At 41.7% G+C, this 26,164-nt stretch overlaps 1 protein-coding gene across 2 annotated transcripts; it reads left to right on the forward strand.

The window, feature by feature from the left end:
• The first annotated feature begins 4,453 nt into the window (after window positions 1-4,453).
• Window positions 4,454-24,496, forward strand: TMBIM6 (transmembrane BAX inhibitor motif containing 6). 2 transcript variants are annotated; one of them, XM_012761745.3, is made up of 10 exons: window positions 4,454-4,546; window positions 13,238-13,325; window positions 13,748-13,856; window positions 15,966-16,086; window positions 19,205-19,253; window positions 19,362-19,459; window positions 19,664-19,743; window positions 20,191-20,291; window positions 21,263-21,338; window positions 22,444-24,496. In XM_012761745.3, exons 2-10 carry the CDS (start codon window positions 13,270-13,272, stop codon window positions 22,465-22,467), a joined length of 714 nt encoding a protein of 237 aa, XP_012617199.1. In that variant the 5' UTR covers window positions 4,454-4,546; window positions 13,238-13,269; the 3' UTR covers window positions 22,468-24,496. The 2 variants fall into 2 exon arrangements, with proteins under 2 accessions (XP_012617199.1, XP_012617203.1); XM_012761749.3 differs by lacking the exon at window positions 4,454-4,546 and adding an exon at window positions 5,140-5,276.
• The last annotated feature ends 1,668 nt before the right edge of the window (window positions 24,497-26,164 follow it).

The raw sequence follows: 26,164 nt of genomic DNA on the forward strand, positions 1-26,164 counted from the left end.
TTTTCCATGAGTGTATGTTATGATTCTTCATAGTATACAGCTACCATCTCTTCTTGTCCAAAAGTCATGTTCTTCCTGTTCTTTATTGTCAAATGTGTCATTCCTGGCTAATTTCCCATCTCCCACCAGAAGACAAGGTAGTAACTCTGTTAATGCAATGCCATGGCCCTTTGGAACTTGTTTGTACTGAAACAATATAGATATTTTTGACTCTAGAGTTCCTTAATACTCCTGATTACATTACTCATAATACATCACTACCTTGCCCATGACACTCTCAAAAATTATCACTGTGTTCTGTTGATGATGATTACAAACACAAGTCTTACCCAGAGAATGCCTGAAAATGTGAACGATGATTTGTTTTCTGGTCATATTAAATTTTAATTCATAATTTTATATCATAAATATAGAATAACACTTCTTCAAACCATATCCTCTCATGTACACTTTAAACCACAATTGCAACATTCCTAGACTATGAGCTCTTTCCAGGTTGACCACACCCCCATCTTTTAGACATCATCACCAGTAGGGAAGATATGGGAAGGGCCCATGGGTGCAGCAAGAAGAGTGATCCATTCCTGCACGCCTCTTTTGGCATGACTTAAGACTAATATGGGAGAGAGCATTACATCACCATATCATTCAGAAGCAAGAGGACAGCAGTTGGCAAAGGCCCTCTCACCCTGTGGAACAACAATCCCAAAAGCATTCAGAAATGACCTTGAAGGAGAAAGGTAACTACCCCAGAAGACTGTCTAATGCATGCATGGAGTCTTTGGAGGGTGTGGGGTGACTACCTTGAGTGCCAGTGATGGGATAGGTAGGGAGGTGGTATGTGGTCATACACAGGATAAAAGATGCCTGCTGCCACCCTGCTGTGCTCAGGTGCTATGGACCTCAGGTGCTATGGACCACCAGCAGTTTAATAGTCAGAACACTGACAGGAGAGAGCCTCCACAGGGACCCAAAAACATGGCTTGTGCCCAAGGGTTGGTGGAGGATTGTCAGTAGCCCAGAGACCTGAACTCATCTTGTGTTTGATCCAAAATCAGCATGTCAGTACCATTCTGGAGACCCAATATCACACTATTCTGCAAAAGAAATATTGTGCTGGCTAGCAACTGTGCTGGCCAGTGATTGACTTGCCAGGATGCCCTCTTGGAATTGAGGCTTAGACCCTGGTATGACCCTATAAGGCATGAGTTCCAGAGTTTCCTGGACATCCTAGGATTGGAGAATGGCATGAGGAGAGAAACTGGGACCAGGGCTTATGCAGGGCCTCATCTGGGTGCAGCTTTGAAGGCACCAATGGTCCTGGCTGGTCCCAGGTTCTGGAAGGAGACTTGGAAAATTTCTAGGAAGGCCCTCCAAAGCATGAGACCCTTTGAGGCACAGGACCCAGGGCAGGAATCTGTGTACATAAGAGTGTTATAAGGAAATGATGGCTATGTGACAAATGAAAATAAGCCATAAAAAGAGCTTTGATCAAGCTCCCTAGATCAGTGGAATTGCTCACTCTGGGCGAAGCCAACCCTCATGCTGTAAGGGCAAACAGCCCTATGGAGGAGCCTACATGGCAAGGGGCTCAGGCCTTCTACCAACAGCCAACACCAAATTGTCAGCTACTTTTAGTGAGCCACTTGAAGTAGTTCCTCCAGCCCCAGTCAAGCCTCTGGATGACTACAGTCCCTGCTGAAATGTGACTGTGACCTCATGAATGACCCTAAGCCAAAAATGCCCAGCCAAACTGCTCTCAAACTCTTGACCTACAGACAATAAATGATTATTGTTTTAAGACACTAAGTTTTGGAGTGATTTGTTACAAAATGATAAATAATACATAAGACTAAAAACCTAAGAGTCATCCTTGATTCCTCTCTTATATCCATATCCAATCTGCCAGAAAATTATATTTGTTTTATCTTCAAAATATTTTCAGAATCTACTTCCTACCACCTCCACCACTACTACTTTGGTGTAAGCCTTCTAACTGTTCTGCTTATACCCTTCAATTTCCACAATTTATTTTTTATTTTTTATTTTTTTTGAGACAAGAGTCTCATTCTGTTGCCATGGCTAGAGTGCTGTGGCATCAGCCTAGCTCACAGCAACCTCAAACTCCTGGGCTCAAGTAATCCTTCTGCCTCAGCCTCCCGAGTAGCTGGGACTATAGGCATTCTCCACCATGCCCGGCTAATTATTTCTACATATTTTTAGTTGGCCAATTAATTTCTTTCTACTTTTAGTAGAGAAGGGGTCTCACTCTTGCTCAGGCTGGTCTCAAACTCCTGACCTTGAGAGATCTGCCTGCCTCGGCCTCCCAGAGTGCTAGGATTACAGGTGTGAGCCACCGCACCTGGCCCCAATTCCTACTCTATTTTATAGCACTTATATTCTAACACACTATATAATTTACTTATTATTATGCTTATTATTTAGTTTTTATCTCCCTGCTAGAAGGTAAGCCCTATGAGGGCAGTGATTTTTGTTCACTAATGCATCCACAAGTGCCTAAAATAGGCAAATGATAGGTGCTCAATGAATGGATAATATATGTCAGTCAACACTGCAGACACAGCTCTTAGCAACCTATAGTTTTAGTTGGAGAGTTCAATTATCAGCCTGACAAAAGGTCTATCAGACCTTAAATACAGTATGGAAATAGAACAGCTGCACCTTTCTGAAAGAGCCACACTAGTGCAAAGGCAAAAATCTCTGTAGCAACAGGTGTGGATTGATGACCAGGAACCAGACAGGCCTTGGTCCCCAGCACTTTGGCCTCAGAAATGTGGCAGTAATTAGAATGGGGGTGGGTAGAGAAAACCCAAGGAAGAATGATAATAATTTTCTTCCATTTTGGTGGAATGAGGTTCAGGGTAGGTATTAGGCTGCATTATGGAAAATAAATGTATATTTATTACATACCTGGGTTTGTGTACTGAGAATCATACTCTGCACAGTGTAGTCTTTACTGAAAAGATAACTATTCTATCCTTCTAAAAAGTAATTTCCTTAATCCTCGATTCTGATCTAATCTCCATTGATCAAATGCTTAATCTAAATTTCTTCTTTTATTTTGCCACAACCTTTTCTGACTGTGGGCCTGTTTCCTCATTTGTAAAATGAAGGTCAGGAATGCTTTGTGGGGCTCTAAAATTACATAATAAAGTCAATAGAGTAAATAAAATTATGTAATGAAGAATACAAAATAGTGTAATAAAGTCAACATTTATTTAGAATGAAAAAAATCAGTATAGATTTTTAAATGCTAACAATAGCCTGGGAAACATTGCAAGACCCTCATCTATACAAAAAATTAGCCAGGCATGGTAGCCAGCGCTTGTAGTAGTCCTAGGTACTCGGGAGGCTGAGGAGAGAATAGTTAGAAGTTACAGTGAGCTATGATTGCGCCATTGCACTCCAGTACGGGTGACAGATCAAGACCTTGTTTCAAAAAAAAAAAAAATGCTAATAAAAACCAAAAACATCACAAAATCCAGAAAAATAATATTATTAACTGCCTGGCAATCACTGTAAGTCTCCCCTCCCCTACTTTTTTTTTTTTCTTTTTACCAGCGTCGTAACTCCTTACTATTAATACAGGTTCTTGCACAAGTGGTGCTTCTTGCTGGAGACAACGAAGGAGTGGGGGAAACGCCAGCCCTTTGATCTCCCTTGGCTCGGTCTCCAAAGTGGCCGCTAAGGACAGCTTGGTCAGGTCGTCACCACCCTCGTCCCCTGGCCCACCCACCCCACTCCACCCCCAACTCGCAGGGCAGAGGTGTCCATGAAGACGCTCTTTACCGAGCGTCCCACCCAACTTCCCCAAGCAGGCAGGTTGGGAGGTGGTCTTGGCAGCCGTCCGCCTCGCGGTCCCAAGACCCCTACTTGGCTTAACAGAGTGACCTCTATGCTGGGGTCCCACCGTCAGGTACAAGACTGGGGCTGCTATTTCTTCCTCTCGTTCCTGGAGAATTCGCTGAGCCTTCAAAGATGCTCTGAAGCTTAAGCTCCACTAGTTTCACGGTAAATCGGCCCTTGTGAAGGCTCTTTTCTAAGTGTTTGCTGAATCGCTTTCCACCTTTAACATTTCTTGAGAAGCTAAAACCAGAATCCCAGGACTTTGCAGCGAGACCCCATCACACGTCCGGGGGCTCCATAACTTGCCAGGTGTCGTGGGCGGGGCCTGTCCTTTTTCACTTTCTCCACTAGAGGGGGCAGCGTACAGCGATCCTTCTTTACTGAAGGGAGGAAAAAGGCGGAGATCTTTTACTACCACGGCAGTTGGTGGCCAGTCTTGATCGACAAGGATATTATCTAATGAATATAAACTAAGCTGCCGTTGTTTATGCACGCACAACCAATGGAAAGGCAGAAGTGGGGCCAGCGGCCAATGAGGACTGGCCTTAAGTAGGACGCAGGGGCGGGGCTTCTCTCGAGGGGCGGACGCTAGGTAAAGAGCCTGGAGTGGACCCTGGGAAAGCCATAGTACATCCGGTGTTAGAAGAGCTTGTGGTCTCCGGAGAGGCCGGCAAAGAAGGTACGTCTGAAGCTAGGACTAGGCAGGTCGGGAGTGAGAAGTGGAAAAGGAATCAGTAGTTACTGTTTGAGGAAGAGTGGGAGTAGCTTCCGTTTTCGGACAGATTACACCCTATGGGAACTGGGCCCTGCTCGGAGACTAGACTCTGGAAAGCTGGGTGGGGAGGGAAGCTAGGGAACTAGTGCTGCGCATGCGCTGCGTACAGGGACGGAGGCGGCGAGACTGCGGGGTCTATGGGGGCGTCGAGGCCCCCATTCTGCGCCAGAGCGATAGCGAAGGTCCCTTCTTAGCCTGCTTTCCTTTCTTCCTCCCACTCCGCGTTTCTCCTCTCCTCCCCCTCCACTGAGTGTATGCGCAGGGGCCCTTGGCCCAGCCTTGATCGCTTGAATTCAGGGCACGTCCCCGCCCCTTCCTTCCGAGGTGAATTGTGAAAGCGAAATCTCACGGGTTTGTGGTCACCCCCGCCCCACCCCAAACAACCGATCGCTGCTCTGCTGAGGGTCCTCTGTGCCCCTGGTGAACTGCCAGGAGCTGGGACTTGAGCTAGGGCCTGGTCAGGCAGGCTGCCTTGTCACGGCGGGGCTGATGATGTCACAGTCCTCTGTGACACGCGAGGCTCCTTAGATACTGTGGAGCCAACAGCAGAGGCAGGAGGTGAGACTGGGGCCTGGCCTGGCTTCCAGCCCCACAGGGCAGCCCCGCCCTGGTCTGATTGGTTACCTTTGGACAGGTGAGGTGGCCTTGCTTTGCTTGGTCTTGAGCCCTGTGGGCGTCTTTCTCAAAGTGTGCTCAGGAAGGGCGTCTTTGGGCGGTTGTTTTTCTTGGGCCTACTTGCTAGAGCTGTAGTAATAAGTAGGCTTTGGTAATTTGTGTATTTACCAAGTGTAGAATTGCTATCCCATGCCAGCTCAGGTTGCGTTCCCTATCCCATTAGCCTTTCACTGACTAAGCAACAACAAAACCACTATGAACTTGAGACCCTCTTCTAGCAATAGTTAACTTGTGAATGTGTAACTCAGTAGAAGAGCTGACTGTGCCTGAAACAAAGATTTTAAGGATAAAGGTTAATGGCGAATGGGCTTTTCTAGTTACTTATTGATACTTATTTACAGTTTGTCTTTCAGTTGTACACGTAGTTTAAGAATTTAGTTAAACATTATCTGAATTGCATAACCACATTTCTTATGGTTTCTCCATACACACTTATTTCTGTAATTATTAGATTTACTCATTTTGGTGTTTTCTTATTCCTCTTTGTTTAAAATTTTTTGTTCTGACTTCAAGAACATGTTGACATTTGGATTCTCTGCCAGTTTCCTACATTTGGGGCATAAATGATTGGCTTCTTGAGAAATGCAGTCAGTAATTTAGATCTAGAGTTTCCTTCTTCCATTATTCATGTTATGGAAATGGAGTTTAGTACTCTCTTCCCTTCTCTCCCTTCTCCACTATTGATCTGAATGAAGTCTTACTCTCCTAAATAATAGGAAAAGGTAACATTAATCCAGATATTTAGCATTTTCAAATTTTTTCCTGATATAGTTCATGGTCTTTGTAGAAATGCTGAAAAATACCGAAAAGTGTAATAGGAATTAGCATATGTTTTGGGGTGGTTTTGTTTTTGGGGTTTTTTTTTAAAGATTTCTCTTGACCTATGGCTAGAAATTACTTTTGAAAGCTTTATATAGATGACAGCTTATTTTTATACTGTAGGGTAGAATAGTAGAAAGAGCACCAAGACTATAGAGGTGAGAAGACTCCAAATCTGGTTCTGGTTCTGCTTCTGCTATTTATTTTAACTGTCTGATACTAGGCAAATCAATACTGTCCAATTAGCACTTTACAATGATTTCTTCCAGGTTTTCTTGTTGGCATTCAGTAGAACAGGTATTAATCATCATCCTTACCTTACAGATGAGGAAGCTGAGATGATTTTCCCAGGTTTATGTGGTAGAAAATGGCAGGATTTGCGACACTAAATCCAGTGCTTTCACAACTATTACACTGCCTTTTTAAAAGATCTTTAAAGTGGAACTAATCATTCTTGCCCTTTCCTCATGTATTGAAGTGTAATCAAAGGGGATGATGAGTATAAAAGCACTTTGAAATTTATAAAATTTTATATAAATGTAGAGAGTGGTATTATTGTTAGAAGATACTACTGCTGGCCTGAAAAGTTTCATTTTATTTCATAAACTACCCAAGGGGATTAATCTTCTCTAGGGAAACCACTGAATATTCTCGTGATGCCCTGTCTTCTAAATTTTCCTTTACTACTTTGACTTGGCTGTAGAATCTAGTAGAAGTGCCTTCCACCCTACCCTGTTCTGTTCTCCAGAGTTCTTAGCCAAATTTCATGGAGCTCTTTGTAGTTTTTACATTAAATACATTTTTGTTTTCCAAAGACAGTGTTAAAGACTAGGGAGAGAAAGGATATAGGACTGGCCTTTAAAGCCACTTGTATAACTCTGCGAGGTAGATTCCACTGAGCCAGCTGGGCAATACTGATTTGAGGTTGTGGCATTCCTGACTGATAATGGGGTCTAGATCTGCTCTAGAGACTCCTCGGTATGCTTATGTCTGGGGGATAGCTGAGCTGAATCACATGCAGGCTCTGCTCACAAGGTGAGAAGTTCCTGCACAATTAACTGAAATAAGAATCCAAAACACTTGAAAAAAGAGCTTCAAGAATGAGGGTGAAGTGGGTGTGCTGTGTCCTAATCTATGCTTGCTCTCATTTGGGCTAAATATGGTGTTATTGGGGAGGGATTACTGGTTTATACTGGAAGAAGATTATGTATTTAGGACATTGGGGCCTTCTTATGATTCAATATCTGTCAAATAGTTGTGGTTATAGAGAGGGAGATTCAGGAGTGTCAGAGTTTGGCACAAAAAATAATTTATTGAAAGCAAAAGGCATTCCATCTCTAGTTACTGGTTAGGTTCTGAACCAGCTCTCTAAAGAGATGGATTCAGTTTTAGCTAATCCAGGGATTTTGGTCCCAGTTAAGGGAGAGTCTGGGACATCTGTGGTTCCAATCTGGGACAATCAAAGCCCAGCCTTAGTTGAAATGGAATTCCTTGGATTGTTCTGAAACTGAACTGACCTATCTCCTCAGGGTGGCAGGGAAAGCATTGAGCTAATGACCATTTACTTCATGTTTTCTACCATATCAGATTATCACTTAGTGGTTATTAGGCTATCTCAAAACGCCTGTGGCCCTGTGGGACAAGAGATATACTGTGTAAATGTGCCAGAGGAGAGGCATGCCATTTAAACAGAAGTACAAACTGTCCCCAACTTAATGATTTTCTGACTTTATGATGGTGCGAAAGTGCTACACATTCAGTAGAAACTGTACTTGAGATTTATTTTTTTTTTTTGAGACAGAGTCTCACTCTGTTGTCTCTAGAGTACCATGGCATCAGCCTAGCTTACAGCAACCTCAAACTCCTGGGCTCAAGAGATCCTACTGCCTCAGCCTCCCCAGTAGCTGGGACTACAGGCATGCTCCACTATACCCGGCTAATTAATTTTTTTTTGTATATATTTTTAGTTGGTCAATTAATTTCTTTCTATTTTTTTAGTAGAGATGGGGTCTCGCTCTTGCTCAGGCTGGTTTCAAACTCCTTCTGACCTTGAGCCATTTGCCTGCCTCAGCTCCCAGAGTGCTAGGATTACAGGTGTGAACCATGTACTTGAGATTTTTTAATTCCCAGGCCACAGATATATGGTATGATATTCTCACATGAGACATTCAACACTTAATTCAACATGTGAGATATTCAACACTTTATCAACAAGTAGGCTTTGTGTTAGGTGACTTTTCCCACCTGTAGGCTAATATAAATGTTCTGAGCATGTTTACTGGAAAATTATAAGCAGTCCTATCCCCCTTTATAAAAACCATGTGGGGTTTTTCTTCTAAGTATCAATTTCATCTCTTCTCGATGTGTGGGGACAGAGTTCAAAATTATTGAATTAATACAACAGGAAGATAGAGCCGTGTAATTCACAAACTAATATTTAATTAGTTTATGGTTAAACTAATATTTAATGTGTGAACAGTGTTTCTTTGATTTGCTTGTTTAGCAACTTCTGTCCTGGCTCTAGCATTCAGCAGGCTTTTAATTTTCAAAGGCCAGGATTTTTTTTAAAATGCATACTAAATGCATGATAGTTTCTGTTTTGCATAGCTTTTGGCTATTTCAGCATGTTTCATATGCACTGTACTTACTAGAAGTGTTGGAATAGGATTGTAGAGAATTTTTTTTATTATTATTAAGGCTTGACCCTTGATAATAATCTTTCATTTTAGGACAAGAATAAGGAAGATATCTGGAACAAAACAACAAGGGATTTAATGTGACATAGATGTCCATTGATAAGAATATCTGGCCGGGCATGGTGGCTCACGCCTGTAATCCTAGCACTCCTGGAGGCCTAGGCAGGCAAATCACTCGAAATCAGCCTGAGCAAGAGTGAGACCCCGTCTCTACTAAAAATAGAAACAAAATTAGTTGGCCAACTAAAAATATATAGAAAAAATTAGCCTGGCATGGTGATGCATGCTTGTAGTCCTAGCTACTCGGGAGGCTGAGGCAGAAGGATCACATGAGCCCAGGAGTTGGAAGTTGCTGTGAGCTAGGCTGATGCCATGCCACTGTAGCTTGGGCAACAGGGTGAGACTCTGTCTCAAAAAAGAAACAAAAAACGATCAGAATATCTGTCTCTTATCAGCCCCTGCTGTCCCTTCTCCCCCAAACAAAAACAGACCATAGGAATACCTAACTAAAACAATGTATTTAAGTTTTTATTTCTTGGTAAAGCTGTGCATTAAGCTCTTAGCTTTTTGTTTTGTTTTTGGGTGGCTCTGGCAGAGGAGACTGGCTGGGGGATCCTCAGAATGGTGACATTTCAACAAAACTTTAGCAGTATATGCATGCCAAGTTGACAGATTCTGACAAGTTTTGGGGTTCCTGCTTTCCTAGAGCTTTGAGCCTCTGAACTATATCAAAGGAACTTGGTTATGATTAGAACCTAAACATTTACTTCTCATTTAAAAATGCAGTATAGGCAAACTTCCCACAACTCCAGGAGGCACTGTCCACATTGTGATCTACATAAATAATCCCCCCTCTCTGTTTTAGAGTTGAGTATTAATAGTGGGAAGTGGGAAAGAATCCAATTTCTAGGTTTCTGTATGAATTGGGATCCAGGGTGAGAAAGACTAATGCTAATATCAGTTTTGTAATAGGGTTATTATGTGTGTTAGGACTACTATATTGAATTTTTGAGCAACTTATAATGTACTTCTTTTCTTTATTGTAAAATATACATAATACTTACCTTTTTTTTTTTTTAATGAAGATTTTTATTTAACTATGGAGCTCCTGGAATGTTAGCTGAGTAACTTGGTTAATGGTATTGAATACAGTACTTTAAGCTGTTAGGAGCCAACTTTTTCTGGGACTGAAAATACTTTTGATATGGGAGCTGCTATTTTTTGAGTTATGATTGCAGTTATCGTGTTCAGCTGAGTTTGCACATTGGCCATTGAAATTTAGGTGTCTTTTTTGAGCACAACTAGTTGAGGCTATAATAGAAACCTGGTAAGTTTATTTTATCTGGCAAAACTGATAAGAACAGTTTCTTCTCATTACGTACCCATACATTAGTTCTTGTCTATTTGGAACAGACTTAGAACAAATTATCATATTTCCTTGATTCTAAGAGCTAATTTTTCTGCCTCACGTTTTGCGTTTTTGAAATAAATTGTCATCTATACATTACATCATATACATTAAATGTATACAGATGCTCCTCAACTTAAGATAGGGCTATGTGCATAAACCCATTGTAAGTTGAAAATACTGGAAGTAGAAAATGCAGGTTGTTTCATAAGTTGACTTACATTTTCAGTTCAGGATATTTTCAACTTACAACAGGTTTATTCAAAGGTAATCCCATCATAAATCAAGGAGTGTACTAAATGCATGTTGCTTTTGCACAATCCTAAACTCTGAAAAGTTATTGGTCAACCATGGTAAGTCAGGGACTGTCTGTACTTTATTGGATTGCTTTCTTTTCTCTCTCTCTCTCTCTCTTTATTGGATTGCTTTCTTTTCTTTCTCTCTCTCTCTCTTTTTTTACCATAATGCAATTAAAATTGTGTACTTTTGCATCTATAATATTTGGTAGTTGTGTTTCATTTAAATTTTGGCACAGTAATGCCAAAAAACAGAAGTTTTGTTAATTTTTAAAATTAACCACAAGCCACTACCAAATCAAGGCAAAATTACTGTTTGACATCTTTCTCCCCACCCACACAGCCTTTGATGGTTTTGGTTTTTCCATTAACAGTTGTAAGAGAGAACCAGAAAGATGCAGTCAAGTACCCCCTGGGAAATGTCAAAGAACAAACTGGGAAAGGGGTTTCTGCCATTCTCTCCTCCCACAGTTTCCACTGGTAGGATCTGGTTACATGAGTGTTGCCATTTTGACTAAAAATCCCCAAGTATTTTAGGGTTTCCCCCTCCTCATAAGCCCTTTTAAATTCTTGAAATTGGAAGCAAGGGGTATTTCAGTGTTATCATTGTGAATACTGAGAAACTTGGCTCTGAAGGTTGCTTCAGTATTGCTGCAAGTTCTGCCTAGGGACATCATTAGGGGTGTTAATGGAAGCCTTAAACAAAGACACTTTCCAGGTGCTGGATTCTGCCATCCTGTAAGTATGCTCTCTAGGGGACATATTCATCATGGTTATGGAAGGCTGTGGTTGGCCTTGCAACAAACAGCAATAATTGCACCATCTAGATCAAGAGGGCCCAGAGCCAGGTGACTCAGACCGCAACAGCCTTAGTAGGTTCTGCAACTTCTTACTGTGTCCATCCTTAAAAATAGAACTAACAAAAGAAGTGAGGTGAGTAGCAATGTTGGTCAGAGAAGGCAAGCCAGTCATTGTGATTGTTTCATTTGTGGGAGAGAGCCTCAGGAAAGTAATGGTAGTGATTTTTATGAACTTTGAGTGACGTCTTTCCATTGGCCCAGGATTCTTCAGAAAATTGATTTGGGTATTGTTACTTTTATTGCCTAGATTGTGTTGAGTTAGGTGCTGATAGAAAGGGCATGAGTAGTTGTCTTTCAGTCAACTTATCTTTTGTGCTTGAATCCCTTCTTCCCCCACCCACCCCTCTTTTTTGGTAGATTTGAAATGGATGGGCATTATGTGCCTTATAAGAATTTGGAGGATTTATATTAAGGAAAGATAAAAGCTCTTGATTTAGGTCTTTAGTTCTATAGATTGAACATGTTTTTAAGATTGAATGTGTTGATAGGGGACAGAGCAAGATTTAAGAACCTGACTTTATGGTATTGATGTAATGTAACCAGGATATAGTTCAGTTTAAGTCCTTTCTGACATTGAGACAGTTGGCAAAATCTGGTGAGGTCTATAGATCAGATCTGTAATATTACATCAGTGTTAATTTCCTGATTTTGATCTTTGTTTTCAGGATATATACAACGAAGTGATATAGTTAGGGGCATCATGTCTGAATGGTTAGGAAAAAATATTTTGTCCTTTTATTGTATGTTGCCATATGTAGAGAAGAGGATAAGGCATATGTGATGAAATAGTAATATTTAGGAAACCTGGGTGAAGCATATACAGAAATTCTTTGTACTATTCCAGCCGTTCTGTAGGAAAGATTCTGGAACTATGTAAAAAAAAATACCCCAGAAATCCTCCTTTCTGCATAAACTAAATTCCTTTTTCACAGTGGTAGGACTTTCTTCTTTTTTAAATAGTGAATCTTTTTCAGTTCAGTTCCAAAATGTATCTGTTTTCCTAGGTGGAAAATTTCCCTATGTATGTATTTCAAATGTAGATCTTAGTGTCACACCCAGCTTTAGAGTTTTGTTTTTTTATCCTTGAGGTACCTTTACTGAGGAAAGTCTCTAGCTTCTAGAAACAATGACATGAAATTGCTTTATGTGTCAGTGGCTGGGTCCCTTTAACTAGATTGCTAATTGAGAATTTCTCTTACAAATGAATTGCCTTTTAAAGGGACAAATTACCTTTTGAAAGAATAGAAATCAAATGATAGTAACAAAATAGTTTGGAGGAAAGGATGGATTCATTTCCTCTGTCCTCTTTAAAATGATTAACTATGATTGCAAATATATTCTTGTTTTTTTGAGACAGAGTCTCTTCTCACTCCTTTCCCAGGCTAGAGAGTGCCGTGGTGTCAGCCTAGCTCATAGGAACCTCAAACTCCTGGGCACAAGCAATCCTTTTTCTCAGCCTCCTGAGTAGCTGGGACTATAGGCATGTGCCACCATGCCCGGCTAATTTATATATATATATATATATAGTTGCCCAATGAATTTCTTTCTATTTTTAGTAGAGATGGGGTTTTGCTCTTGCTCAGGCTGGTTTCTAACTCCTGACCTTGAGCAATCTGCCCGCCTTGGCCTCCCAGAGTGCTAGGATTACAGGTGTGAGCCACCGCACCTGGCCCTGCCAGATATATTCTTGAAGGACATAAAAATGGTTGTGTTAGGGCAGTGGGATTTTAAGCAACTTTTCATTTTTCCAAGCTTTTATGTTGCTATTTTTCTATAAGAAAGTTGCTTTAAAATAACTTTAGTGTCTTTAAAATAACCTTTCTTTGTTCTTGATTCTATAGAGGGGAGGCTTTGTCACACAGACTCCGGAGCCATGAACATATTTGATCGGAAGATCAACTTTGATGCCCTCTTAAAATTTTCCCATATGTAAGTATTTTGGCCTTGACTGTGGTTTCTTACTGCATTTCCTTTCATATCTGGTTTCTTTTCCCTTTTCCTAATTTACTAACTTTTACATGTATAAACTAACTTGGCTAGAATCCAGAAGACCTGACTAAAATACCCGGATCGTAAGGGCTGCTGTGTGGTCACTGGAAAGGCATTTATTCTAGTTTGGGTATTTATTGTTCATAATTTGGGGCTCTTGGTTCTTCTCCAGCACCTAAGACTGTGTACCTATTTTCAAAATATTCTTTTTTTAATTAAAATTCGACTTCCCTAAGGTATCTTAAACTGTTTGTAACGTAACTTTCACATATTCCCTGGAAAGACCAAAAAGAGAGAATGATTCTTAGCTTAGAGATGAAATTGGTCTGAGAGTGATTGCTGCTGTTAACATTCGTTCCTAGAACCCCCTCCACACAGCAGCACCTGAAGAAGGTCTATGCAAGTTTTGCCCTATGTATGTTTGTGGCGGCCGCGGGAGCCTATGTCCATGTGGTCACTCATTTCATTCAGGTAAGAACAGCTTTCTCTCCTGGTTGCTATGGCACAAACTGTATTAGGAAAAGACTAGCTCAGCAGGGTGGGCCAGGTCTGTGCCCTTCCTTAATCCTTATCAGTAGTTTAGAATCTGAACTCAGCCAGCCATAATCAGAACATTTCAGTATCTAGAAGGGGTGCAGTTGCCCCTTCTAGATACTGAAAACAGAATGTCTTAACCTTGACACTGAATATTGTGCTGCTGACATACAAGACCCCCACCCACTGAGTAGAAGCATCACGTGCATGCTGGGATTCTTCTGCACAGTAGCCTTTTTATCTTTTCCTCCCTTCTTCTTCTGTTTTGCCTCAATGACTGTGGAGTACTTGAATACAAAACACTGATTGTTTGATTAATTACTAGGAAAGGCAGGATTGAGACATTTAATGATTTGACCCATTTTATTTTCTGATACACTGTTATCTTCATGGTTGGGTAAAAACCTTTACCAACTCATTTTCCTGTGTTGAAGGAGAGTTTGGGTTTGAAAAAGTAGAAGGGACAGTGTGAGGAATATCCACATTTGAAGTTCTCACTAGGAAAACCTTGTCCCTGTTTCGAGTGTCCTTTTTAGCATAAATAAAGGGGTAGGTCTTTGTTGGCATTACCCACTGCTGAGAACAATCCTTATGCTCAGGCATCTCTTGGCAGGAGTTGTGCCAAAAACTACTCTAGACATTCAGAGGATTTTTTGATCCCTTGAGTTTTAGGCAAAGTTGGCCCTTTTGGTTTCTGATAGTGGGTTTGGGGTTTTTTTGTTTGTTTTTTTAAGTAAAATATAGTCAGTCCTCATTATTCATGGATTCCATATTTTGGAATTCACCTACTCACTAAAATTTATAACCCCAAAATCAATACTTGTGGCACATTTCACAGACACCTGTAGAGTAATGAAAAACTCGTCACCTGCCATGCCATGTTCCCAGCTGACATCTAAAACAATGCTCTGCCTTCTTGTTTAGTTCTCATACTTGTAAACAAGTATCATTTTTATGTTCATTTAATTCCACTTCTTTTGCATTTTTATGCTTTTTGTTGGTGATTTTGCTGTTCAGAATGCAAACAGTGTAGTGCTGAAGTGTTGTCTAGTGTTCCTAAGTGCAAGAAGACTATGATGTACCTCATGCAGAAAATATGTATGTGAGATAAGCTTTGTTCAGGCATGAGTTATAGTGCTGTTTGGCTGAATTCAATATTAATGAATCAATACTATATGTGAAATAGGTGTCCTTAAACAGAAACACACGTAAGACAAGGTTATGTTTTAATCATTTGGTGAAAATATTGTGACCAGAGGTTCATAGGAACCTAATGCTGTATTTCACCTAGGAACACTGGGTTACAAATTAACTAATTTATTGTCCACTATAACTTTATAACATAAATACTGTGAATAAGGAGAATCAACTGTACCTTCAGAGGAAGGAAGGAACTTTAGTGTCTATATCCATCCTTGATGATTTCCCTCTTTTTCTAATGTCTGGAGTTTTTTCCACTTGCTTTCTTGAAAAAAGAAAAAAATTTTTCTTGTTACAAAACTAATACACGTTCACTGTGGAAATATACAAAACAAATTAGTGATGACAAGGAGATTTTAAAAAGCATCCATAATGCCATCACCCAGAAGTAACTACTGTTAACATTTTGGTACTTTCCAATCTTTTTTTCTTTTTAGTCTTTTTTCTTTGTGTCTTGGTTTTTTGCCTTTTTTTAAGTGATCAAAAATGGGTCATTTCTCCTTGTTCTATAGGTGGAATGTGCTTCAAGCACTTGTCACTTTGGTTCATCTTTTCTGTTTCTTGGGCAAGACTCACTCCTAGTTTGACTTGGGTGGTTGTACTGTTAGTTGATGGATTGTCCAAGCCAGAAGAGCCTCTAGTATCTACTGTGGTCCTAACTCTGTGCTTCAAGGCTTCTGGTTTCTCTCCTCAGCCTTACCCCTGAGAAAACGCTGCCTTTTCTCCTGCCTCCAGGTTAGAAGCAAATATTAGGAAGTTCAGATGAGTATTTGAACCCAGGAAAGGTCTCCTGTAAAATAAATTTGAAACTTTCAAGTGTTTAATTCTTGACTCTGGTTCTGACAGGCTGGCCTGCTGTCTGCCTTGGGCTCCTTGGTGTTGATGGTTTGGCTGATGGCAACACCTCACAGCCATGAAACTGAGCAAAAAAGACTGGGACTTCTTGCTGGATTTGCTTTCCTTACAGGTACATGAGGGGATTGGTCTAATTTTGAGGGGGAACTATATTTTTAGTGTCTCCTTAGATTAAGTCCTGAGATTTGTATTTACTGTCAGCCCCCTGTGTCCTTGGGTTTCATATCTGCTTCAGATTCAACCAACTACAGATCAAAAATATTTGGGTGAGAAAACAATAAAAAATAACAGTATCGGGGAAAAGCAACACACGTAACTAAACATTTGTACCCCATAATATGCTGGGAAAAAAAACAGTACAACAATCAAAAATAGTACAAATAAACAATCCAGTATAACAACAATTTACAGAGCATTTACATTGCATTAGGTATTACAAATCTAGAGATGATTTAAAGTGTACAGGAGGATATGCGTGAGTTATATGCAGATACTGTGCCATTTTATATAAAAAATTTGATTATCCATGGATTTTGGTATGGCAGGAGTGGGAGGTCCTGGAACCGGTCTGATGAGGGTACCAAGGGAAAGCTGTATTTTCATTTACCTCAGCCGGCATACTTTAATGTCTGCCTAATCCAATGGTAGTTTCTTCAGAAAATTTCTTTTTGGAGAATGTCCCCGAAATATCTCACTCAGCTATGATTTCTCCCTTCTGGTTCCTTGTAGCACTGCACTACCTCTTGTACACTAGTCCCCCATATCTGGGTCTTACTTTCCTCAGTTTCAGTTACTTTAGGTACAGTATAATCAGATATTTTGAGAGAGAGATAGAGAAGGCCCATGTTCACATAACTTCATTAAACTTTATCATAGGGTATATATGTATGGGAAAAAACAGTATATATAGGGTTTGGTACTATGTGAGGTTTCAGGCATCTATGCAGGTTCTTGGGATGTATCCCCCTCAGATGAAGAGGAACTACTGTATTCGAGTGGATTTTTGCCTTGTAGTGCTTTCTTCAGAGCTTGTTTGGAGGTTCTAGCAGGGGCGTGCAGTTACTTGAATACCTTTGACTGAAGAATGGTCCTCCTCTATTGGGGAAGGTCATCTTCTTTGACCAAGCGTGCAGCTTTGGGAGGGACACACATGGAGTGGTGAGGGAGGAAGGGGACATCTGGCTGGCTAGGCAGGTGTCTAATTGTCAGCCAGATCGCCTTCACATCCTGCTTTCTTTTTTCATACAGGTTCATCTTCCCCATCCATGGGGGAAGCTTTTTGTGACTAGCAACTGTGACTTCTATTTTTGTATCCAAAAATAGGCATTGTATGGTTGAGTGAATGAGGTTCAAGAGCTTAGATAGCATAACTTGTTAATGGTAGACAAGTAGTAAACTAGGCCTGAGAATCTGACTTCATTCAGATTCTTGCAAATAGTTACTTAAAACCATATATTGAGATCTGTCATATGGGACACCTTGCCAATTCTCAAGAAAAGAATTAAAAGTGCAGCTCTTTAAGAATTGCCATTAAAGGAAACAGGACCCAAGCTAAATAATAAAAATACTTGCAAAGCAACATTTGAGTTAGTACAGCTTGTTCTGAGTGACAGTCTAATCTATACAGTGGTTGTAGAAATTATAGAAAGGAAGGGATTTAGGGATTAAGATTTTTGGGTCAGGGAAAGCTGGTTTTTGAAGGCATTTAAGGGGTAGAATTATCAGAAGGAGAGAAGATAGTAACCAGAGTAGAGGAAATGTTGAAGCTGGAACAGATTGCCCTCCTGTTGGCAAGTGGCCACCTGCAGAACCGGTCTGGCCTTTGCTACAAAGGAAGTCAGTCCTGTATGACTACAGGGTTGCTCTTTGTCCTTTTTTCTGTTCTAATTCCTGGTCTGGCCCACATTACAGTCTCACATCACTCTAGCTCAAAAATGTTTGACATGCCTGCTTCATTTTTTTTCTAATTTTTGTTTCTCCTGGGATCATCCATGATTTTCAGCTAAGAGGATAGTTTTGCATCTATGTCTATAAATAAATACTAGGTTTTTTCTTTTTTGGTTTTTTTTTTGAGACAGAGTCTTGCTTTGTTGCCCAGGCTAGAGTGCCATGGCATCAGCCTAGCTCACAGCAACCTCAAACTCCTGGACTCAGGCAATCCTACTGTCTCAGCCTCCCGAGTAGCTGGGACTACAGGCATGTGCCACAATGCCCGGCTGATTTTTTCTATATATATTAGTTGGCCAGTTAATTTCTTTCTATTTATAGTAGAGACGGGGTCTCGCTCTTGCTCAGGCTGGTTTCAAACTCCTGACCTCGAGCGATCCGCCTGCCTCGGCCTTCCAGAGTGCTAGGATTACAGGTGTCAGCTACCGTGCCCGGCCATACTAAGTTATTAAGTATGAAATGTCCAGTTCCCTTAAGTACCAAGTTTGACAGTTGCTATCTCTAACATTTCACTTTGACACTTCTTGTTTTGTTTTTTGAGACAGAGTCTCACTCTATTGCTTGGGCTCGAGTGCCATGGTGTCAGCCTAGCTCACAACAACCTCAAAGTCCTGGGCTCAAGCAATCCTTCTGCTCAGCCTCCCGAGTACCTGGGACTACAGGCATGCGCCACCATACCCAGCTAATTTTTTCTATATATTTTTAGTTGGCCAATTAATTTCTTTCTATTTTTTAATAGAGATGGGGGTCTCACTCTTGCTCAGGCTGATTTTGAACTCCTGACCTTGAGCGATCCGCCTGCCTTGGCCTCCCAGAGTGCTAGGATTACAGGCGTGAGCCACCGCGCCTAGCCGCACATCTTGCAAGGAAAAATATTCAGTTCTCAACAAGCTGTGGAAAACACCTTTTATGATTTCATCACCACTCTCCAGTCTTCTTTGCTGCTGGCATAAACAAGCTACTGTTAAGATGGCAAAAGTGTGGTGATAGTTCAGGTGCATACTTTGATAAATTGTATTGCTTCTTGTTTGAGACATAATAAACTAAACTTTTGATTCAGAATTGGACATTTCATATTTAATAACCTAGTAAGTCCGTCAAGTATACATTCTCTTGAAAATGATTATGAGGAAGGAAGAAAGATTTAATTACTTTTAGTCCACGTTTTTATGTGTTTGTTACCGACCATGAGCATGCCTATGCTATTAATGATCTGCTGTAGGACAAGGGTCCTCTTCAAGAATTGATGATATTATCGTGTTCTGGGTTTTCTTATTTTCTAGGAGTTGGCCTGGGCCCTGCCTTGGAGCTGTGCATTGCCATCAACCCCAGGTAACTATTTTAGTAGTATCTTATGTTTTTTTACCTTTATGAATATACCTTCTAAATATAAGCCAATATATCTGTAGCCCTCAATCTAATGATCTTTTTCTTTAATAGCATCCTTCCCACTGCCTTCATGGGCACTGCAATGATCTTCACCTGCTTCACCTTGAGTGCACTCTATGCCAGGCGCCGTAGCTACCTCTTTCTGGGAGGTAAGTGTTGACTGGGAAATGGGAAACGGGGCTCTGCTTTAGCCAGATTTCTCACTAGGACTCCTTCCCTACTATCACCTCCCTTGTGACTGTTGGACTGAAATTAAAAGCCTTCATTGTTTGGGAAAGTAAGGAACAACCTTAATGGAATTGTTTTCCTTTGCTCTGGCTTCTCTCAAGATGGCTTTTTACTGTGTCTTATAGGTATCTTGATGTCAGCCATGAGCCTAATGCTCTTGTCTTCCCTGGGAAACCTTTTCTTTGGATCCATTTGGCTTTTCCAGGTAAGACTTTGGATAGAACTTTCCAGTAGCCATTTGCCTCACACATTTTTCTTTCACACCTCTTTCTGCCCTTCTCTGGGCAGTGATCTGCAGGCCTTCTGTCTAACCCTCATAGGATGGAGCCTTCTGCCACAGGCTGAACATGATTGGGCATTGCTAAGAGAAGACGGTTTGCCCAGAGATCATTTGTCTAAGGCCAGTCCAGCAGTGGGCTCCTTGTTAAAATGGTTGAAGCTCTTCCAGTGACTAAAAAAATGAATGCAGAATTGTGCTTAGGGAAGTAATGTGGTCTTCACCATAGGCTGCAGTTCCCATGAATGTTAATGTCCATATTGTTAGCATGTGATGTACTTTCAAGTGGCCAAGAGCCAGAAAGAAGATATGGCTAGTTTTCTTTCTCTACAACTTGTACTGTATGGTAACTTCATCTCATTCTTCTTTTGTTAGGCAAACCTGTATGTGGGGCTGGTGGTCATGTGTGGCTTTGTCCTTTTTGATACTCAACTCATTATTGAAAAGGCTGAAAATGGAGATAAGGATTATATCTGGTGAGTGTGAGAACTGGTCATTAAGGAAGGTGGAATGGAGCGAGGGTGAAGGCATAGCATTCCATTCCACGGCTGAATTTAGGCCAGCACTGGCTGAACATAAGTGGCCAAGCTTTGGGAGTCTATGGTAGAAAACCCATAGTTTTGCCACCATAGTCTCCCTCAGTTTGTGAAAGACATCAGATTTTTAAAAAAATTGGACCAATAACATTTATCCATAGTTTTAATAGTGACTACCTCCATGCAAGGGAGAGGGAAAGGGATCTTATCTCCTTATGCTTCTGTATTCTTTAAACCTTTAACAGTGAGAAGAAGATAAACATTTTTTTTTAAATGTAGTAATAATCCCCTCAAAGTCTCACAACTAATTAGTGGTAGTTCAGCGTTCAAACTTGGGCCTCCACAGGGTCCAAAGCCCAATCTCTCTTCTCTATGCTACCTGATTTCTTTTTTTTTTTTTTTTGAGACAGAGTCTCACTTTGTTGCCCAGGCTAGAGTGAATGCCGTGGCGTCAGCCTAGCTCACAGCAACCTCAAACTCCTGGGCTCAAGCCATCCTGCTGCCTCAGCCTCCCAAATAGCTGGGACTACAGGCATGCGCCACCATGCCCAGCTAATTTTTTCTATATATATTAGTTGGCCAATTAATTTCTTTCTATTTTTAGTAGAGACGGGGTCTTGCTCTTGCTCAGGCTGGTTACGAACTCCTGACCTCGAGGAATCCGCCTGCCTCGGCTTCCCAGAATGCTAGGAATACAGGCGTGAGCCGCCGCGCCCGGCCACTACCTGATTTCAATGAGTTGAAAAGGATGTCAGACACACCTGAGTTTTACTTTCTTAGCTGGGGGTGGCGTGTTGGAGAAGCTGGCTGGTGGAGGTGGAGGTGGAGGTGGAGGTGGGGTTTATGTTTTGCATCCTTGTGGATAAAACAAAGTGGGAAATGCAGATCCTAACCTGGTTTTTCCCTTTCAGGCACTGCATTGATCTCTTCTTAGATTTTGTTACCCTCTTCAGAAAACTCATGATGATCCTGGCTATGAACGAGAAGGTTAGTTAGCCTACAACCTGAAAATGAGAAGGTGGCTCCTCAGTTTGTCATATGTGTGTACTTCACATTTGAACACTTGCTATCATGCTGTGTAGGTCCAGGGTACTGTAAAGCAGACCACTGAGTAGTAAGAGGCAAACCAGAAGTCATCAGTGATGGAGAAAAAGGAACAAGTCAAAATAATCTTTTTTTTTTTTTGTAACCCCTGAGATTAGTATCAAAGGCAAAAGAGCTTCAGGCACAGTAAGAAACAACCAACTAGAAGAATTTAAAGGCTATAAAGATAGTTATGATTTGGGAAAGGATATTATAGGAGATGTTGTATAATACTGGCAGCACTTTTTGTAAATTTCAGAAGTAGACAAATTTTATCTTATTTTTTAGTCTGAATTTTTTTCCAAAGAAGCATTCTATATAGGGTTAATGAATATCAAACATAGTCTCATCCAGCAGTAGGGGAACAAATGAGATTACGAGCTTTTCTTTATAGACCTTACCATAGAATAAGAGGCAGTGCAGTGGTAGGGGAGCAGGTAACTAGATGGGATTGGTGATTCTCTGGGCTGTGCCACGGTTGGACTGAGCACCAAACAGGTGCCCCAATTTCAGTGAAAGCAACTCAACTTTTATTACTTTAATGCATTGGGTTTCCACCCCAATGATGGGTTCCATTGGATTAGATTATTTTTAATGTCAGTTTGTGCTGAGGACTCATACTCACCCTTCAGGACAGAACACTTCCCAAACATAATGGAAAAGTTGGTGGTCTCTGCCTCTAGTTTTGCTTGTTTAAGGTAAAGTGCCAGTGTGCAGCTTTTCACTGGTTGGGATCTGAGCTGTGGTGGTTGTGAGTAGCCAAGGTACTCTAGGTACCCTGGGGTGGGGTTGGGGTGGGGACAGCTATTTGGCCTTTATTCTCATGAAGTGTGTTGGCATTCTTGGCATGGCAGATGGTTAAGATTCAGTTCTTGCTCAGCTAAGGGAGAGTGTTTCTCATTCCTTCTTGTCTGGATCCCTTCCAGTCCCTAGCCAAAGGCTCACTCAAGAATTTTAGCTATAATGTTAGATGCCAAAAATTAATTGGGTGATTTTTCTCCATTTCTAGGATAAGAAGAAAGAGAAGAAATGAAATGACCACCCAGCCTTTCCCAGTTGACTTCCTCTCCTTCCACCCCTCATTTCTTCTTTGCACACATTACAGGTGGCGTGTTCTGTGATAATGAAAAGCATCAGAAAAGCTTTTGTACTTTGTGGTTTTCTCTATTTTGAATTTTTTGATCAAAAAACCGATTAGCAGAATATAGTTTGGAGTTTGGCTTCCTCTTCCTGGGGTTCTTCTCACTCCCTTTTCTGTCAACCCCATCTCCATAGCCTCTTCCTCTGCTCAGGCAGCCAGTCTGCTGTGCTGAGGACCAGCAGAGAATGCTAACTCCATGAGCCGCTTGTCCACCAAGCTTCGCCCAGTGGACCTGGACTGTTTGGTAGAGCCACCTCGGCCCTTCCTTCCTCAGCATTGTTTGGTTTGTGTGCAGTTCCTGTGGGACTGGGCAGTGTTTTCTCCATGGAAAGAAGTTCTAGAAGATCAGGCCTATTATATTGTTAGCTCAGACTTATTATATCTGAGCTATCAACCCCTACAGAGAAAATGCAGAGCCTCTTCTGGTGGATGCTGTTTGATGCCTCTGAGCTGCCCAAGCTGGTGTGACAAACACAGCTTTCTGCCTCTCCTTCACAAAGGAGTGTGGATGTGTGTGTTCCCTTTTCTACCCCTTGCCTGACCCTCAGGGAATCTGCCTGCTTTCCATCCATGGGGCAGGGAGATTTCAGGACAAAGGGAAGGCTAATTCTTGTCAGGCATTTAGGAAAAGGCTGATTATATATGGCAAGGTACAGCATAAGGTTCCCAAACTTCCCCTGGGTTGTTTTTTTTTTTTCTCTTTTTAAATTGGTTTATCACCTTCATTACTGAGTGGCCTCCACCAGGTGGCTATGATTAAAGGTCCTAAAAGAGGAAGGATAGGGAAGGGGAATGGTTGAGCCTCTGGGACTAATTGTAACTAGTCCTGCCAGATAAACCTAGATGAGGACCTGCTGGGGCAGAGGAAAGCAAAATCTCTTCCAACCACGTGGTTCCTTGCTAAGATCAACAGAACAGGCTGTGAAGACTTGGTAGGCAGTTTCTAACAGTCCTTTGGTGTGTCCTTCTGTCTGTCCTCACTTGGATACTAATAGGTAGTGTCAGGCCAGAGATTTGGGGCAGTAATTAAATGTTCATTTTACTAATGCACTTTAGTTTTTGGTTTGTTCACCTGTTTCCAGAAATCAGCTTTCTATGTAGGAGCCAGGTGACCAAACCCGTAAGCACCCCAATTCTCTGCAGCTTTGTAGTTTCAAGTGTGGGTGGGCTGCCCTTATGTGGACCACCAGCTCTTTCCCTGTGGGTTGCCACGGTCAGCTGGCACTAAAGGGCAGAATTGGGAGTGGTTGTGGCTCTGGGCTACTCACGGGGCTTCAGTGTAAGGGGACTGAGCCATTGAAAGCTCATTACCAGTAGGACACTGTTTTTGGCTCTCCTTGTTCACAACCAGTGCACAGTTTGACACAGCGGCTGCTGGTTCACAGCGCACCACGTTGCTTTGCCATCCCATGAAATGCTTGTTCCCATGCTGACTGCTTATTCCTGGAGTGGCATGCCACCGGGATGGCCCGTTTCCATGGAAGATGCTGCCCTCTGACTTAGCTTCTGCCTCCAGCCTCTGGTGTGAAAAGTTACTAAAGGGACTTCCTTCCCATTAAGGCTCCATTAACAACTCTCCATAAATTTGGTGATTCTCTGCCAGCCCTGAGAATTTGAGCTGAATTTCTTGAAGCCAAACTCCACCTCTTGTGCTTTTTTGCTTGGGATAAAGGAATTTTTCTTTAGAAACAGTGCCAAGAATGACAAGATATATAAAAAAACTACTTTTAAAGAAAATGCCTAACAAGTTTTTAATACAGTTATCACTGAAATTACCACTTTGTTTTCTAGTTCCTTGGTTTTCAGCTCAGGCTGCATTCTCTAACTCATACTGTGAAGACAAAGGTGTTTTTGATTCAGAAATATATGAAATCTACATAGTCTTAATTTGTAAAAAATAAAGAAAATTCCTTAACCTTTCCTGGTATTTGTGTTAAATTCCAGGGGACAGCTGGATATTGGGCTTGGGTCTGGCTTGCTGGTGGGGGCTGGGAGTGGGATAAGATTAAGTTTCTGCCCTGGGTGTAAATAGAAACAAGGCCCACACCTCAGCCTCCCATTCTAGCTCCAATGTGCCACAAATGTTGGGCATTTTCTCTGTCAAATACATAGCTCAGACCCTTTTCCAGTCCTCTCCTCCCTTCCCTACCTTTACTGTAAGTTGTGCTAGGGGCATGTGCACTTGGTTCAGATGTGCAGCCAAACTTTGGAATTTGGGCATGCATAATGGTAAAGATCATACCCACTCATGCTGCAGGTATTTTTGCTCATCCACTATGGCCAGGTCCCGTTTTAGGTGCATCAGTGAATAAAATCCTTGTCCTTACAGATGTGAGATGATAAATCAGAGCTTGCATTATAATCAGGTTATTCAGCTTGGGCATGTTCGTCCTCTGGTTGTCATGTTCGTTGTGGGCACAGGCCTTCCTGTTAGAATTTGACTATTACTCCAGTTCAACCAGGTTATGCCCACTTTATTTGTTTGGATTCCATATGCCCCCTTACCAGCTTAGGATAGGCACTTTTCCCCAACTTGGAAAGCCTTCCTTAAGCATTTTTTCTGTCTTGCTGACAGAAAAGCCTGGTCTTAAACCCTGTTTAAAGCCCAACGTTATCCTTGTGCTGAGGGGAAGCACGTGGCACATCTTTTGAGTGCTTACGATGTCAGGCACTGTACGAAGTGCTTCACATGGATTGTTTAATATTCCCAGTGGTCTTAAGAAGATGGTATATTTTACAACATATACTCAATGACTTCCAGCGTCATGCTGACAAGCAGCATCCAGAAAGAATTTAGGATCGCTGTTTCCAAAGTCCTGCCATTCATTGTTGCCCTGTGTAGGTAACACTGAGGTTAGTCCTCCTGGGCTGGTGTCATCCTTTCCATCCTGCCCTCCATCCTGGCTATGGCTATGGCTCCGGCCAAGGTGAAGGGGAAATGTGAAGGGATTTGAGCAAAATCTCCACCTCAAGTCTTTGTAACCAGCATAAAAGAGTGAGTAACCCTCCCCCATAATATGCCGAAATAAAAAAAAAAAATAAAAAAAAAGAGCAACCCTTTAGTCTTTGCCCCCAGCCAACCCACCAATTACAGTTCAGGGGAAGAGGGTAACAAACAGCAGCTCATTTCACACCTAGCAGACCTGCAGGCTGAGTAGACTGAGAAAGACACCAGTGGGTGGCAGAAGTAGAAGGACCTGTGCTGGAAGGATGGACAGTATATTCTACCTAGTGGTGATGACATGGGGGTGTCTGTTATTTCCAAGCTAGGCATAAAAATGGTTACTACCATTCCTGCTTTGTAGTCACTGACTGCTGGGCCCCGCAGGAGAATTACATGGAAACATTACGCGTTTGAATGGGTAAGCACATGGGAAACAGCCTCCTCACACAGTCAGGGAAAGTGCTTTGGAGATGACACCTAACCTAAGGCTAAATCTCAAAGGCAGGTGAAGAGGTTAAGAGAGGCAGTAGGAGTGGACGTTTCAGGTCAAGGGATTTGCATGAGAAAAAGCACAGGAGAGTAAGCCAGCTTGGGGAGTGGAAGGAGCTGCAAAAAGAAAGGTTTTGCTGGGTTGAAGGAGACTAG

The sequence above is a fragment of the Microcebus murinus genome, chromosome 10 (assembly GCF_040939455.1).
Source record: "Microcebus murinus isolate Inina chromosome 10, M.murinus_Inina_mat1.0, whole genome shotgun sequence".
NCBI lineage: Eukaryota > Metazoa > Chordata > Mammalia > Primates > Cheirogaleidae > Microcebus > Microcebus murinus.

What these genes read in the sequence shown, in the direction of transcription:
- TMBIM6 (XM_012761745.3), top strand. Translation starts at nt 13,270, where the DNA reads ATGAACATATTTGATCGGAAGATCAACTTTGATGCCCTCTTAAAATTT. An exon ending in TGGATTTGCTTTCCTTACAG is followed by an intron (nt 16,087 to 19,204) that starts GTACATGAGGGG and finishes CTTATTTTCTAG; the next exon opens with GAGTTGGCCTGGGCCCTGCC. An exon ending in TAGCTACCTCTTTCTGGGAG is followed by an intron (nt 19,460 to 19,663) that starts GTAAGTGTTGAC and finishes TGTGTCTTATAG; the next exon opens with GTATCTTGATGTCAGCCATG.